Here is a 17349-nt window from a genome sequence, read left to right on the forward strand (position 1 = left end):
ACTGCTGTGAACATAGTTCAGCCCTCCCTCCAGAGGTGTACAGGGATAGCAAGGAACAGTGAAGAGTTTCTTAAGCCAGCTGTAACTGATGTGTCATGAAGGTTCAGCCTTGGCTTAAGTGTCTTATTTTAACACTACAGAGTCACACCACCAGTGCAAAGTGTGGCAGCTCCCTGAGAAATCTGCTACGTGGATCATACTTGCTCAAAAGCAGCTAGACATGCAAAAGGACATGACATCTGATTACAAAGATCCTCCTGCAATGAGGTTCTTCTCTCCTGGTCAATTATACATTGTCAGGAAGAAAAACAAGACAAACACTCCACCAACATGGCAGAGATAAGAAGAGTCCATGGTTGAATAACAATCCCTTCCCCCAAAGTCATACAGCATACCACAGATGTTAGATTTCTTCCAGTAAAAACTTTAATGGCATTGATGAATAATCTATAACGTGATCAAGTTAGTCTTAAGTTGTATAAACCTCTACCTTTTCCAAGCACGACTGCAAATACTGTAAGCAAAAGGATCGCTATGGAAAGGAAATACCATTTTAAAAAGCTCCTGACAGTGAAAAGGAAGCTCATCCAGGAAAGGGAAGAAGAAAGAGAGCAAAAGTTGGAAGCTGGTGAGAACAGAGGTCACTCTCCAGGTTCTTTACAGCACTCATTAGATAAGCATATACCTTTTGGAGAAGCTCAGCTTCCTGCTATGAAGGTTTTATAACTCACTCGAAATACTTATCAGCCAGACATTTACTTAATTTCTTATTCCCTGGGCAGTACTTTTGTGTTTTTCAAGTGTCTCAATAGACTATTACACAAGATATACTATTCTTTGATATATTCCAGATATAGTTCTCATCAGTTTTTCCACCATGGCTTACATACATGAAGTAATCCATCAAAAATCATAAGCTTACACCTTTCAGAAATATTTTGAATGTTTCAATGCCTGTTGGTGTCAGCATATATCAGTCTTCATGTTTGCGTAAGGTTTATTCAAATCCAGAAGTAGGCTTGTCACGATCAGATTAGTGTCTGATACTGATTTTGGAGCCAACAATTAAATCAATTAGTGATTCCATGAAATTTATCTTCCCACACAGACTTCACTGGTGAACTCAGAGACATTAGGTGAAACTAAAACCCTGCAGCAGACCAGTTTAGTCTGGTATAAACCTAACAACAAGAATTGTACAAAAATATTCTTTAATGCTACTCAGTCTTCAAAGTTGCAAACACATACAGGCCATTAAAGATGTAAGACACGTGCTTGGCTACCCAGCCTCTACCTCTGTGCAAGATTTGTTGATTTTCCCTGTGGATGTAGCTCCTGCATATAGCAGCTATAACAAGCACAACTGCAACAAGTTCGTTCAGGCAGCTAGCAGGTATATTTTGTGATCAATACAGAAACTCAATGTTTATTGCATGCCAGAAGTAAAACCCTCCCCATGTACACCAGGCCAAACACAGAGCCAGGATGGATTTCACCTGAATCTCTAATAAATCACCTTGCAACCACCTCGAGCTACCAAAAGACTACCTGGAAGCCGACATAAGTACTTTAAGGATGCTAAAAGGATGCTAAAATCCTCCCACAAAACTTGTCAGATACTGGTATCAAAAACTGGAAGGAAAAAAACCTTAGAATGAGACATCAGGAGATAAATCCAGAATGATGATGCTGCACCCTGTCAAGTGAAGCATACAGCTAAAGACTAACAGAAAGACAAGGAAGTTCAACAACAACCAGCTACCACCTTCCAGTACTTTACTGCACATTCACCCAGCTGGTAACTGTAGTTTCACCAAAAAAAATATTTCGAAACAAACCCCACACCCAAACGACCCAATTTCAGAGACTGTTTTTCAATGTGACATAGCTTTTCTTTGGTACCTTAACCATCTGTTCTGTCCATTGTTTTCATGTAAAAGCAATCTGTTGAAACTAAAACAAACAATCACTGGTCTTTGCTAATTGTTCTTTCTCTCATAAGTTTCTTTATACAACAGCCTGCATGAATTCCCTTGGAGAGTTATTTCACAAAGGCATCCTCTATAGCCTAGGTCAACTCAGGCAACGGCAATGCAGTCTCTCCTCTGCCAGCGGAGGGAGGGGACTACTTGGAAATTGCTCCGATTCAGCCAGATCAGTCTAACCAAAAACAGCCTCGAAAACACAGTTTTGAAATTTATTTAAAAGCCATTTCTCCTAAAAGCCATGCGAGACATTTGACTTTAGATTCCTTTCAGCCAAAAAATACCAGGCACAAAGCATGGTTTGCAGCACACTGCTTGCAGATACATGTTGGGCATTGGAAAATCCTTTGCTGTTTTCAATGGCTTAAAAAAAAAAAAAAAAAAGGAACACCAGACAATAAAATTCTTCTACTATTTCCTCATTGGACTCAAGCTTATCCCCAACAGAATGCACCTTGAGAAGCGCAGGCAGCCGTCTCATTCAATCAGGTTGAATGGTGCCACACAGCAAGTCCTTTTTGACAGCATCGAAGGTGCTGGCTTTGAGAACCGCTCAGATACTGCGCCTTTCCTCCCGAATTCAGAGACTGGAAGGGCTCTCCCAGGTCCTTTCCCTTCTACCCCAAACACACAGTCTCATGCTGATTTCTGGCCTAACTTAATTCATGGCAGTTTTTATAGTTTGTGTTGTGCCAAAACTTCTAAACAAGTGCATATCCAACTTACCCCCCCCTCTTGCATTTAGAGAGAGCAGTCATTTCTACTCCCAGTTCTCCTTATGCTAAAATAAATAGCTCTGCATCTGTACAACAGCACTTTTCTCCTCGCAGTCCTTCCTGGTTCCTGCCATTTTTCTTAAACCCTGGTGCCCAAGATTCCAAATAAAGCCTCACCACATACAAGAGCCTCATTGCTCTCCTCTCTCTACTGCATCCTCAAATTGCATTCACCTTTTTAGTGGTTCCAGCATTATTAGCCGCTCACATCATCTCTCATCGTTATCTCAGATTTGCTGCCTCCATGGTCAGATGGGCTCCTACTTGAAAAATGAAAATAATCAAAAAACCTCTTCCTTGCTCTTTCTTTTCACCATAACGACAGATAAAACAAAATTCTCCTAGATCAAAACTCCATACAGAAGCTAAATGGTAAGCTAGTATCAGAAAACATATCATCTGGTGCCAGTTCATTATCAAGGCAAGGACAGGGGACCTTCTCCTTCCCTTCCCCCCCCCAAAAAAAAACCCGAACCAACTTCTCAGTGTTCCTCACTAAGAAACATGCTTCTAGCTTGTGACAGCTGTAGTTACAGCCCATTCATGCCAATGCACATGCTGGACGTGTGGATTACATACAGCTTAAAAAAATCCTATATTCATAGTAAAAATAGGCTTAACATTTTAATGGGTCAAAAGCAGTATACCTACAGAAACACAAAAATTCAGAGTGGAAAAGAATATACTGGAATAGTAATGAATTGATTTTGGTTGTCTTCAAAATTAGTGTATTTTTTTTTGTATTTGTACCAAGAGACAGTATGACCAAGCTCAAAATGAACCTTCACCAGCAAAGATCTCAAGATGATGCATACAAGTTCTTCCATGACAGTGTTGTATCTTTTCTGTTGCGCATTTTTAAATAGTATCACATTTAATAACAAACTTCAGGCATTTTGTGTCTTTGCAGAAAAACAAAAACAAAACAAAAACCCACCTGCAAAAAAAAACCCATAACCCACACAACAGATCCAAAAATCCTTCTATCATTTTGAGCTCTGCATCTTTTCACTTGTTATTCAAACAGGTAAGAGCAACAAGGAACTTATTTTGAGAATGCTTTGGTGCAGGAAAAAATTCTCTCAAGAAAATAATGATCATACTTGGCACTGCTTGGCTGCAGCAAACTAAAGCAGTTGAAACAATCAAGATCAAAAAAAGAGCTTCCTCATCTGCAAGAATATGCACATGAAAAACTTCACTTGTAAAAGTGCCTGAGGAATAATCTGTTCGGTGTTATAAAACATTTGGGGGGCGCTTTAAAATTCCAGCTAGTCGAGAACTTCTTATTTAATGATGCCAGAGGCAGCAGAGACAGGACTGGTGGGTACCAGCCTGGGTTGGACTGGGAACCTCAGTGCTGCAAGCAGCTCAGAGAAACGCTCTGGACCGTGCCACCACGCCTGTCCAAGAGCTGTGGGTGCAGACGTACCTTCGGGCACTGGACAAGCCATGACTTCCGTCTGGATTGTGAAATGAGGAAATGATGCAGCAAGGGGGCCAAATTGCAGGTTTGATTTCATCAAGCTCCAATGAAAGTCTCCACATGCCATCATCTTGAGCATGTTCTGTCCCCTTCCCTCGCACTGCCTTTTCAATCATTTTGTTCTGACAGGCTGTCACAGTTGCCAAAATAAATGGCCCTGTTTAGACATGGACACTTCATTCAGTACTGCCTTGTGGTGGAATAAACATTTGCATGCTGTGAGTGAGACAATTATGAACTGGGTAAGACAAAAAAAAAAAAAGTAAAAAATGGTTGTGAAAGGTTACTTTTAAACCAGATCATTTTTTTCTGCTGGTGGATCAGATGATGCAGAAACAGCAGGGAACAAGTTGCAGGTTGGGGTGAGCAGCGCTGCTAGCTAAAGTGACTGTAGACCTTCAGCTTTAGACAAGGTCTGCTTTTCTTGACATAGAAAGAAAAAGAATGAGATCCAGAACTCATTTTAGATCCTTAATTTACCACAAGTAATGGCTTGGCCTTGTCTCACTACTTGTCTTGGCTTGGGTGAGGTCCTCATGAAGCATTACACTCAGGAATACTCAGGCAGGATTTGCTGAGTTACTCTCACAAAAAGAACGACAAATCAAGCCTTCACATGAGATACCTACTTCAGTGAGGCAAAAGCATTCAGCAACGTCCATCAGTAATAGTCACAACTCACTGCAAGGAAGGTTTAAATCTTAGAGACTGGGAAGATGCTAGTAATTTAAAACAAAGTTACAACTCCAGATAATGCCTTGAAAGAATGGGCATCTTCAGAAGTTTGAAAATTACTCCTTCAAATGTTACTGAGAAGTACAACAGAAACCAGGCTGAATCTACTTTCCATTATACAAATGGGTTAAAATTTCTGAGGTTGCTTAATTTCCACTGCCCCTTAATAATGTATTTCACTTTGGCCACTTTGAGGTCTAGATAGCCGTATATATGTCAATACCCCTGAGTGTCTAACAGCAACAATATTTAGACAGAAGTCTGGTGTTTTACAACTGATTTTCTGCCTTCATCTGAGTAGGATTAGTTCACTACAATTAAATACACATCTACAACACTTGGTATGCAACGCTTAGCTGGGGACAACAACTTAGTTGGGGACAGACCTGTTGGAGAGCAGCGTAGGGGAAAGGGACCTGGGGGTCCTAGTGGACAGCAGGAAGACCATGAGCCAGCAGTGTGCCCTTGTGGCCAAGAAGGCCAATGGCATCCTGGGCTGTATTAGAAGGGGTGTGGTTAGCAGGTCAAGAGAGGTTCTCCTCCCCCTCTACTCTGCCCTGGTGAGGCCGCATCTGGAATATTGTGTCCAGTTCTGAGCCCCTCAGTTCAAGAAGGACAGGGAACTGCTAGAGAGAGTCCAGCGCAGAGCCACGAAGATGATTAAGGGGGTGGAACATCTCCCTTATGAGGAGAGGCTGAGGGAGCTGGGTCTCTTTAGCTTAGAGAAGAGGAGACTGAGGGGTGACCTCATTAATGTTTATAGATATGTAAAGGGCAAGTGTCATGAGCATGGAGCCAGGCTCTTCTCAGTGACATCCCTTGACAGGACAAGGGGCAATGGGTGCAAGCTGGAACACAGGAGGGTCCGCATAAATATGAGGAAAAACTTCTTTACGGTGAGGGTGACCGAACACTGGAACAGGCTGCCCAGAGAGGTTGTGGAGTCTCCTTCTCTGGAGACATTGAAAACCCGCCTGGATGCGTTCCTGTGTGACATGATCTAGGTAATCCTGCTCCGGCAGGGGGATTGGACTAGATGATCTTTCGAGGTCCCTTCCAATCCCTAACATTCTGTGATTCTGTGACTTGGCATCTAAATACTGTGGGGCATGTTTGCTCTTCTGTGGATCCATTCATTCCAAAAAAACCTTTAAGTTGCACTTTCTTTCCCCTTTTTAAGCTGCATGCTAATACCATAAAGTTAACTAAGCAGAGTTTCCAAGCTATTACACAACTGAGCTGCACATGCACTTGAAAAAGCACTGAGCAGTTCACATTCTTGCTTCCGTCAGGCCTCTAAAGGAGTACTTCTAGGCAGACAAATTATACCTGGCACTGCACAGGTGCGCTGGAATGGAAAGGCACAAGGTGTCCTCTCCCCAAAGCACGCTCACACAGGAAGCAACATTAAAACAGCTGAAAGCACTAAGAAGCGCTCCCCCACCATTTCTTTGCCCCCATACAGCAGCATTAGTACTGACAATAGCGAAGCACTTATTTTTGCCTGTTCTGGAAGGCAGCGCTTCTCACAGCACCTCTGTAAGCGTGTCACGGATGGCACACTGCACCAACCTACTCCACCCCTCTCTGCTACCTGTACAGTATAAAAGTCTCCCAGCAGTCCAGTAAAGCACTAACCCATTATTTTCCTGGAAGTTCTGTAGGTTAAGCTGTGTTTAAAATCATTACTTTTTTTTTTTTTCCTTTTTAAGGTTAGATTTATTTCCTGCCTGCCCCCATCCAATAGGAAACCAGAAATAGAGCTAGTTCCATTTCACTTTCTGGCCACCATTTACCAGAATAACTGGCCAGGATTCAGCTGCAGGTTTAAGCAGAGGCCAAAGATTCACTTTACATATCATCATCAGTCTTCATGATTCCCTTTTGTTTTACGAAAGCTTACCCTGAGCAAGCCCATCTTCTGGGGCAAACAGATTCTTAGAACATCACCAAGCCCTTCCCATCCTGGCAATCATCTTCTTGCTCTTCTTCCTTCCTTGTATTGTGTGAGCAACCCCACAGAGCCACATCACAGCTGAAACAGTTTGGATAGGACTTCCCTTTGCTACAAGCCAAAGGGACAGAGTCATTCAGATCCCCATGCTGCATGCCTGAGTTGATACACCATCATTCCTAGGAGATCAGGGAGCCAAACCAATTAAACAAAAGAGGTACCTGCCTTTGCTGCCATTCATATCATGTCAGTGGCAGAAAAAAATACACAACGGCATCAGCATGACTAGGCTTGAGAAAGTTAAACTTTGCCCCTTCTATTTGCCACTACAATATCCAATATAGCTTGCATGGTACTTAATAAATACACCACTGGGGGGAAAATGTCCACAGAGGGGGAAAGGCACTTTTTTTATTATTTCAATCTGTTATTCCTTATAAAAGAGACAGTTGCAGTTTTGTAAGCGCACTACAGTCTACTAGCAAGCTTGTAAGGAAAAGGAAGTGGGAGAGCTTTAGAAATTTCTTTATCTTTTCATGAAATTGTAACCTAGGAAGTGTACAGCCTGTCTCACAATTAAGTAAATAAGCAGGAGCAACCATACATCCCAACAAGCTTGTCAACGAAAATATACACCAATCTTAAATTGACACAGTGAAGTAGCTACTACGGTAGATGTAGACCCTAAGCCATTTCAGTTTCAGTTCCAAATGTGGCTTAAACTACTGTTAAACTTCTGATCTTCTGCACCAAAATCCATAAAGTTTTCTTCTCTCCAAGCAAAGTCTTGAATTTGTTTTTCAAGCTATTTTTTTTCTATTTCACTTACATCAAGCAACTGCTCTCACAAGGCTCATTTACCTATACAATAAATGTATGCGTGCCATAGCAGAAAAACATACATTTAGGAACTGGCTATTCAACAGGAATGCTGTTATTTTTATGTCCACGTTAGCTTCCAAATAAAACTAATTTCTTTGCCTTACCAAAAATTTTTCAAGTACTTAAAAATGGACTCAAACATTAACTAGCCTCTTCATCACTAGACAAATGTCACTTTTTCTATACTAGAAAAAGTCACAGCTAATAAAATCCTACAGACAAGGACTTTTTTATATATAATTTGTAAAGAAAGTATTAAAAAAAAAAGAGCAAGAGAAACCTCAGTGCAAGCAGCTAAAGCGTACTGAAAGACAGATAAACCAGTGTAACTGGGTGGGTAAGCAATGCCTTTCTTCACCCGTCTAAATTCTTTTGAAGAAATTACATCCCTTACAACTCTTAATCATTTTGACAATGTACTTACATCTTGGCCATGTAAGATACGTACTTTTCTTGAGCCTGGCTGGTTTAGACAGTGTGGTGGGTTGACCCTGGCTGGACCCCAGGTGCCCACCAAAGCCACCCTATCACTCTCCCTCCTCAGCTGGACAAGGGAGAGAAAATATAACAAAAGGCCCCTGGGTTGAGATAAGGACAGGGAGTTCACTCACCAGTTACTGTCATGGGCAAAACAGACTCAACTTGGGGAAAATGAATTTAACTTATTACCAATCAAATCAGAGTAGGATAATGAGAAATAAACACTAAATCTTAAAACCCCTCCCCCCACCCTTCTTCCTGGGCTTAACTTCACTCCCAGTTTTCTCTACCTCCTCCCCGCCAGCGGCGCAGTGGGATGGGGAATGGGAGTTGCGGTCAGTTCATCACATGTTGTCTCTGCCACTCCTTCCTCCTCAAGGGGAGTACTCCTCACGCTCTTCGCCTGCTCCAGCGTGGGGTCCCTCCCACGGGAGACAGTCCTCCACGAACTTCTCCAACGTGAGTCCTTCCCATGGGCTGCAGTTCTTCACAAACTGCTCCAGCGTGGGTCCCTTCCATGGGGTGCAGTCCTTCAGGAACAGACTGCTCCAGTGTGGATCCCCCGCAGGGTCACAAGTCCTGCCAGCAAACCTGCTCCAGCATGGACTCCTCTCTCTCTCCAGGGCCACGGGTCCTGCCAGGAGCCTGCTCCAGCGTGGGCTTCCCAGAGGGTCACAGCGTCCTTTGGGCATCCACCTGCTCTGGCGTGGGGTGCTCCACGGGCTACATGTGGATATCTGCTCCACCGTGGACTTCCATGGGCTGCAGGGGGACAGCCTGCCTCACCACAGTCTTCACCATGGGCTACAGGGGAATCTCTGCTCCGGTGCCTGGAACATCTCCTCCCCCTCCTTCCTCAGTGACCTTGGTGTCTGCAGAGCTGTTTCTTTCACATATTCTCACTCCTCTCTTCTGGTGACTGTTGCGCAGCAACTTTTTCCCCTTCTTAAGTATGTTATCCCAGAGGTGCTACCACTGTCACTGATGGGCTTGGCCTTGGCCAGTGATGGGTCTGTCTTGGAGCCGCCTGGCACTGGCTCTGTCAGACATAGGGGAAGCTTCTAGCAGCTTCTCACAGAAGCCGCCCCTGTAGCCCCCCCGGTACCAAAACCTTGCCATGCAAACCCATTACAGACAGCAGGAAGCAAGATATTTGTACAAGAAGAGAGGAATGAAGGGCCAAGAGGCCTCAGAGCAGTCAGAAGAACAGTTGTTCTGGGTGGAGAAGAGGAACGGGGCAGAGGTAAGCCTTCCTAACCTCCATTTAACTCCTTCCTTTTTCTTTGTTTGGGCAATTAAAGTCCAACAGTTCAGTTTTCAACTCATTTCACTTTAAAATCCCTGGCCTGAGTCCATACCTGTGCCTGGTAGCTCCTCGGAACAGCTGGTGTGAGCAGTGGGAGGGAAAGCACGCGGCAGACTATCTCCTCATGGCTCAGCCTGTCTGTGGTCCCCAATGCCAACACCACCGACAGACCAGTGAGGTGCAACACACTGGCTATGGGAGGCAGCTGGCAAGCAAGGTTTCTGCTTCACAGAAACTCCGCATTCTCAAAATCAGATTTCAACCCAAACTACAACAAAACCGGCTCTCCTTCATCTCCCACTGCCATTTCACATTCATAGGAAGTCGTTACCCTTCAAAATTAACTCTACTGTCAACACAAACAAATTCATGGCACCACTGTAAGACTCACCATTTATCCTCACCTCTTGCTACCGTCAACAATTTCACAACACCATTTATGCTCACCCCAGGAATTCAGGCTTTCTCCCATTACCAAAACTCTTCCTGCAACTGTTCAAAGGTAACACCATCTTTTCTACTCCCAACATCTCTGATCCTACAGTTTAGAGTTTTAATGGAAATCTTCTTAGCTGTAAGAACAGCCACTCTTTTTTCCCCTCCCCTCTACAACAGCATGGCTAAGAAACGATGGCCACATATTCCAGCTCTACATCTGGCAAAGACTTACCCAAATAAGAGGAAATCATGGCTATCCATTAGACTAAGCTTGCAGCTAACTTCTACCCAGAGAACAAACATACCACACAAAGTGGTGGTATGTTGACAGAGTATCTAGGTCTACACACACTAGGACAACTAGGCAGTATTATCATTCAAAAGCACTGCTCAAAACTAGTTTTCTTTAAAAAGAATTTAAAAGTATTTCCAGCAATGCTTCATTTTCTAAAACTTTGTTCCAAACTTAACTTTTGGACCAAACTGGATCTATCAACAAGCATTCAAGAGGGACTGAAAGACAGCTATATGCCTAGTCAACTTTCAAGACTAATGCTTACAATCTTAAAGGTACTTGGGTGTCATCCTGAACTGTGCCCTTGGGCAGCTGACTAGGCAGCAGCATTTCAGCACTGGCACTGCATACAACACATCAGGAGAACAGGACAGACTTTCGGAAGCTGTTTGCTGAAAATGACAGTGAAGAAGTTGAAGTGCTCCTGCAGTTTACAGGCTGCTCGCAGCTGATGGACTAGGTCTATCTGCCTCTTCCTCATCCTTCTACTCCAGAACATAGCCACCTTACAGTGGCTGAAGTGGCTGGTTTGGTTTAGAAAGCCTGTAATCTAGCAGGTAATATATTCTCTTCTCCTGCACCTCTCCCTTATTTTGGAAACTTCTGTGTTCTTGCAACATCAGCTGGAGAGTGGTCGCTCACCCTGCCATCACCTCCTGGTAGCCAGTCTGCAGCCATCCTAGCAACTCGCTAGCTAGCGTTAAAGCATGGTTTTGGATTAATAACCCTTGCAAACACCGAGGTTCTCCCCCACTGAATGACAGTGGCCCTTCTGAGCTCTGGTTTGACTCAGGGCACGGAGCAGCTCATTAACCATCGGATTATTCAGCACTTGGTGCCCACATTTTTGCTGGCTGGTTTTCATCAGCAACCAGGCTACAGCTTTGAAGGCGTATCATTTACATGATACAATCAGACACCTGAAGAGGCACACAGGTGTCAAGTCCCTCCAGCTCCAAGCCAGTCCTAGTTTTAGGCAATACAGCTTGCTCCTAAATCTTCCTCTTCACTACGTGGCTTTATAATCACATTCCCCACAAAAATCCTGACTGTAACAGTCTGTTGCTTTTTTCGACAGGTCTTTCAGAAAAACATCATGCACAGAAAAGAAAGGGGTCAAAACCAAGATCTTGCGTCACAGAGAGAGGAAGACTGGTAACAGGTCCCAGGCAGAGGGAAGATAATCTCCATACTTCGTGCTCAGGAGAGAAGAGCAGGATTTTAGTCCCACCAAAACCATCCACACACAAAACACTGTCAGATGCAGCCCCTCCCAGCCCCCAAAGATCCCTTCAGATTTCCTCATGGCTACCAATCTCATTAGAGTTCCTATAATTAAAGCACCATAATATGTGATTGAGAATATAGTATGCTGTTTAAATTAACTCGCCCAAAGTCCTTTAATACACAAAGGACTACTCCAGGAGAATTACAAGATTTCCAAAATAAAGCATCAGTAATGAGCATAAGATCAAAACTGGATTATCAGGTTTCCTAATTTGCATGTAGAAAAAGCAGGCAGTCAAATCACCAAGGTTTCTATAAAACTTTTACAGCCACTTTATAGAAAAAGTGAAACAAGTATAGATACAATTATATATATATATAGCTTCAAATATTTATTAGAGAACATATTGTACTTTATATACGTTAGGAAACAGCAAATGTTATTTTGGTCTAGTCAATACTTGCTAAAAACTGAGGAGTGAGACTGTTGCTCTAAATAGCACTTGTCAGGTTTACACTTTAGGGAGATGAGAAAACACGTGTAAACCTCAGCCTCTTTACCAGTCTGAGATAAGTTAAATAAAACAACGTAGTTAAACTTTAGTTCTTCTCCCTCTCTTCTAAAGTCAAAATTCTTCCCATACCTATTTGTTTATTTTTAAAGACGATTTCCAAACAAACCCCACCCCCTCCCCCAGACACACAAATGGACAAAAAGCAAAACCAGGCACAAATACTCCCTCTGACTCAGACATACAAGCAGTTGGGAGAGGTTAGGAAGTGAATCACTCATTTAGCAAACCTAAGCGTGCACACACCTCTGGAATAGCCCGAGTCTGGAGCCATGTTAAATGGAGAGGAAGATAAGTGAAGGAGATGTGAATGCAATATTACATCTGTGAGATCGAGCACCCCAGTTCTTCTCCCGCCATCCCCAGTTTGTATGCTGGATGAACGAGTGTAGAAGTCCACAGCTCCCATCAGAAAAGGAAACGTTTCTTCCATCCTTCTCACCTCGACCTCACTCAGCACATACCTGAGAGCCCATGGAGATGGCCTCCCTGAGCACCACGGTCCTGGAAGAGCACTGACATTTCAAACATTCATAGTCTTCACCCTCATCTGTTTTACATTTGTGATTAAGTATATCAACAAAGAACAGCTTTGGGCTGCATCAACTGCTGGAGATGGGGCTCGTTGGGACCTGACCCAGGCTCTGTGGGACCCACACTAGCTCCTGAGCTGCAAAAGCCACAACCTCTTTCATGCTAACCCATCACTCATACCTACTCCTCCCTCAATTTCTCTGGGTCTAAGAGAATAAAGTCATAGAAATTTTTTCATGAATGGTAGACAAACTGGTTGTAGTCAGACCCTGAAAAGCCCTGAAGGGTCTCTGAGTATTAGGCCAGGAGAAAGAAAAGCTAAATTGAGGCAGAGGTAAAGTTACGGAATTTACCAAAAGTCAGGCTCCAGATCAGCCTGGGCGCTCCAGGCCTGCCTGCTAAGCTGTGCCAGCCATTAAATCTTCGAAAGAGATTATGCAGGAAGGTGCTGGTGATAAGAGAGACTGGATTTGACCTCCAACGACCTTCTGATGCGACATTCCTAAAACAATTACCCTCATTTTCCAGCATGCCGGTAACACTATGAGCAAACTCTGCAGTTGGGAGTATTTTCATGTGGATAATCTTTTCAACAATGCCTAAAACTTCGGTTGATTTTCTGGTCTATAAAGGGCTCCAAGGCACAAGTTTTGAGGCAGTTATATGTTTGCATAGAAGAGGGCAGAGTGCATTAACAGGGTTTTTACTTTGCTACTCCATTAAGCATCATTTCAGAAAGCACGATGAAACCGCCATCAAAAATCTAGCTTTCTTCAGTGTGAAAACACACACAGACATTAAAGGCAACATGAATTATTTTAAGCGTTATACTTCTGCCAACATACCTCACATTTTCACCATGAAAAGACCACTCCTCCAGAGACTCAGAGTCAGCCAGTGTCCTCTCAAACAAAGGGCACAGATTGCTACTTCTCTGACAAGGAAACCAGATCTAAACAATGCATAATGCTGCCTGGCATTTTGTTTTTCAGTTGTTTTTGTTTGTTTTCAATTTCAGGTACATTCCTAAATCAAGCTGATTGTATCCAGACTGAAAATCTGTTAAAATTTTTAAACAGAAACAGCTTTTCAACATTTACTCCTTTGAACTTTTGGTAAATTTTATTTTTTTTTCTTTGCTACTCCAAGTGCTAAGTCTCAAAGATGAAAGGTGACTTTATTTCTATTCTACACCGCCTTTCCACTCATCCTTCACAGAAACTCCTCTAACATAACTGACATGGAGAAGACTTTTCTCTCTCCTCAGGATGAATCACAGGGTCCTTCCATAGCACAAAGGGAAGATACAGCACTTCTTGTTCTTCTCAAAGAAATATCACTTTCTTGTTCTTTTCAAAAAAAGGAAGTTAGGGGAAGAACACACTGGACTTATTTGAGGGTATTTTGTTTCCTTCTTCCCTGAACAAATTTATCAAGCAACTAAAATTCTTCCTGGTCATAACTGTATCTGTAATAACATGCCCACAGAAGTGCTCTGTGAATCTCCCTCCTCAAGAACAGTATCCCTGCTGCAGACATCCCCTCCTCTCCATCTGTATCCCTGCCCCATCTTTTACGTATAGGAGTAAGTACCCATATGGCTATCTGCCAAGGAGACCTTTTAATAGCTGCTGGAATAAGCTTTGCAGAACACTCAGCAATAGTAGCGGCTTCCTTGAAGAGGGCATCCCTGCATACGCATCCAACAGCTGGCCAATGCTGAACTCACTTCATGGGGCATATACCTGGCTCACAAGCCGGTGAGCTGTTTCAGCCACCAAGCTGCTGGGTCATCCTCCAAGAGTTCAGCCTAAACCAGGCAGAAGAGTTCTTCAGTACGGCTTTAGCTACTGGATCACATAACTTCCATTAGATCACTGTAAGCTGCAGGCACCTGCAGAAGCTATAGAAGACCACCCTGACATCACACCACTTAGCAATTTCCAGCTTCAAAGCAAGACAATATTCTGACATAGGACCTCAGTGGCAAATACAAAGGTGGCACAAACATGCACTAGCAATATACTCTAAAAACTTACTCAGAGTTTCCAGTTCACCACTTAACTACAAACTAAACCATTCTGGGCTCTATGCACAAAGTCTCGAGAAGGCTTATTAAGTGTCCTGAATTTCAGTGTTACAGGAGACACACAACACACAACTCTGCTTCTCCCATCCATCAGTTTCCTCATTAAGCCCTTCCCTGTTATCTAAACATAACAAAGTTGGTCCATAAAAACGCTAGTGAGTTTACTATTAGCCGGAACAAATGCTACCCACACTAGTAAATGCTACGTAGGCTACCAATGCCCATAGAGGAGCTCATGCTTCACTTCAGCCAGCACGTGCAATTTTGAAGCAGTGAAACGTTCCCTGGTCAGAACAGCCCAATGACTATTTATAGTGCATGGGGGTAGCTGTAGCTGTCCACCCCGTCCCTACGCACACAGCCCAGTGGAAGCACAGACGCCCCAGCACGGCTCCCAGCCACAGCAGGTGTAAAAATTCATTCCGCCGCCAAACCAGCACGTCTCCACTGAGCTCGTCCCAAAAGCTTCTGTTAAATAAAAACATAAAGGTGGTAAGCAAAGAGTTTATTTGGCTTTGTTTTTCCCACATACCCATACTTCTCCCATTGCTCTTTGGGTTTAGGGCATGTCTACACTAGCAGCAGGAACAACGCACAAGTGTTTTGTGATGCTGAACTAGCTACTAAAAACACTAGCGAAGACAGAGGTTTGCTTTCAGGCTGCTGATTTCAGTTTGAAACAGCAGTTCTGACTGACAAAGCAGCGATGACGATATATGCAGCCTATATGTGAGTAGCTATCAACCCAGGATGGAAAAGTTGTTGTGTTTGGTTTTTTTTTTCCCCCCAAAGAAGTTCTTATTTACTGCTGTAACTGTGATTCTTCACCGACAGACACACAGACACCCCCCCATTTTAATCTTACATAACTGGCGTAATACCAAAGGCGATGTACTCTCAGAGGAGCGGGCCGAGCGGCAGCAGCAAGGGGACGCCGAACACCAGCACGCACAAGCGGCAGCACAGGCGGTGAGTGGTGCGAGGGGTTGCGGGACGGCAGCCAAAATCCCCAACCCCTGACTCCAGGATTCGCCTCAGAGGCAGCTGCTAACGCTCCCGAAGGCTGTTCCTTATCATTCTTTGCACTCCTCTTTCAAGGAAACCTGTGCCAGCCACGTATCAGCAAGAGTTTGAGAAGTCAAAAAGAAAATCCTTTAAAAGATGGGAAGAGCCTGAAAACATAAAAGTGACCAACCCGACAGGCTGAGTAACAACGCGCAAACACTTCGGGAACAAATGGTCATTACATTACCAGCTCACAGGCAGGCGGCTGCCAAACACGCTCCGTACGGGATGGGAAAGGTTTCCTCCGCCACCCACCCCGCCAGAGCTCAACTCGCCAGGCGCAGCCGGGCCCGCGGCGACCCCCCAGCCCACCACCGGCGCCTCACGCCCAGCGGCACCAAGGCGGGCTGGGGCTGCGACTGCCCCGTCTAACAGTGTTTTCCCCCCCCCCGCCCCTCAGCACAACTTCGCCGCGCCTGCCGGGCCGTACCTGGGAGCTGAGGTACCGCTTCAGGCACTCCTCGCACACCGCCTTCTTGCAGCAGGACAGGGGCTTGATGGGCTTCTCCTCCAGGCACACGCGGCAGCTCAGCACCAGCAGCGGCCCGAACTCCCCCGCGATCAGCCCGGAGAAGGGCTCGGGCAGCAGGTACAAGTCCACCACCTCGATGCTGCCGCCCGCCGACAGCGGGTCGCTGCCCGCCGCCACCCCGCGCCGCGCCGGGGGCTGCCCCCCGCCTGCGCCGCCGCCTGGGCCGCTGCGGGGGGAGACGGGGGCCGCCGCCGGCCGGTCGTTCTCCACGCAGTAGACGGTGCAGTACACGTGCCGCCGCGGGGGGCGGCGGCGGCTGTTGCCCTCCTCCAGCCCCGGCCCCTCCTCCGCCAAGGCTGCCGGCTCCCCCGCCGCCGCCTCCTCCTTCTCTTCGGCCTCTCTCCGCTCGGGGCTGGCGGCGTGCGGCGGCGGCTCCCCGCTTCGCTCCGGCCCGGCCACCCCGCCGTCCGGGTCTGACTCTCGCGGCGGAGGCGGCTCGTCCGGGCCGGGCTCCCGCGGGCCCTCGGCCAGGCTCGGCGCGGCGGCGGCGGCCGCCCGCGGGGCGCTCAGCGAGCTCTGCTGCTCCCCCATCGCCGCCCACCGCCGCCGCCGCTCCTTCCCATCCAGCCGCCTCCCGGCCGCGCTTCTGCTTCCGGGTCCCGAGACCCGCGCCGTGGCCCGCCGCGCCGAGACCCGCGCCGCCCGCCCGCGGGCGCCGGCCGCCGCCGCCCGGCCTCCTCCCTGCGGGGCTGCGGGCGTGGGGGAGGGATCGGCGGGTGCGGCTCAGGTCAGCGCCGCCCGCGGGGTCTCAGCCGGAGCCCGACCCCCATCCCAGAGAGGACGCGGGCAGCCGCCCCTGGTGCCGCGGGGGCAGCGCGCCCGGCCACACCTCGCAGCCGCCCCGCCCCGCCCCGCGCCGCGCCGCCCCGCCCCGCCCCGCGCGTCACCGCCCCCTGCCTGCTGCGGCTGCCCCGCCGGGCACGCCCGCCTCCCCCGGCCCCTGCCCGCCCGCCGCCTGCCCCCGCCCCGCTCTGACGCAGCGCTACTTGGCCC

General features: G+C 46.3%; 1 protein-coding gene across 1 annotated transcript in view; it reads right to left on the bottom strand.

The window, feature by feature from the left end:
* The window catches only part of RNF217 (ring finger protein 217), a 63998-nt gene extending 47111 nt beyond the window's left edge, over nt 1-16887 (bottom strand). The window contains exon 1 of the mRNA XM_068405208.1: nt 16255-16887. Within this exon, the coding sequence (XP_068261309.1) occupies nt 16255-16887 (633 nt within the window). The remainder of the gene's footprint in view (nt 1-16254) is intronic.
* Nucleotides 16888-17349: the final 462 nt, after the last annotated feature.

This window comes from Nyctibius grandis, chromosome 1, assembly GCF_013368605.1.
Source record: "Nyctibius grandis isolate bNycGra1 chromosome 1, bNycGra1.pri, whole genome shotgun sequence".
NCBI lineage: Eukaryota > Metazoa > Chordata > Aves > Nyctibiiformes > Nyctibiidae > Nyctibius > Nyctibius grandis.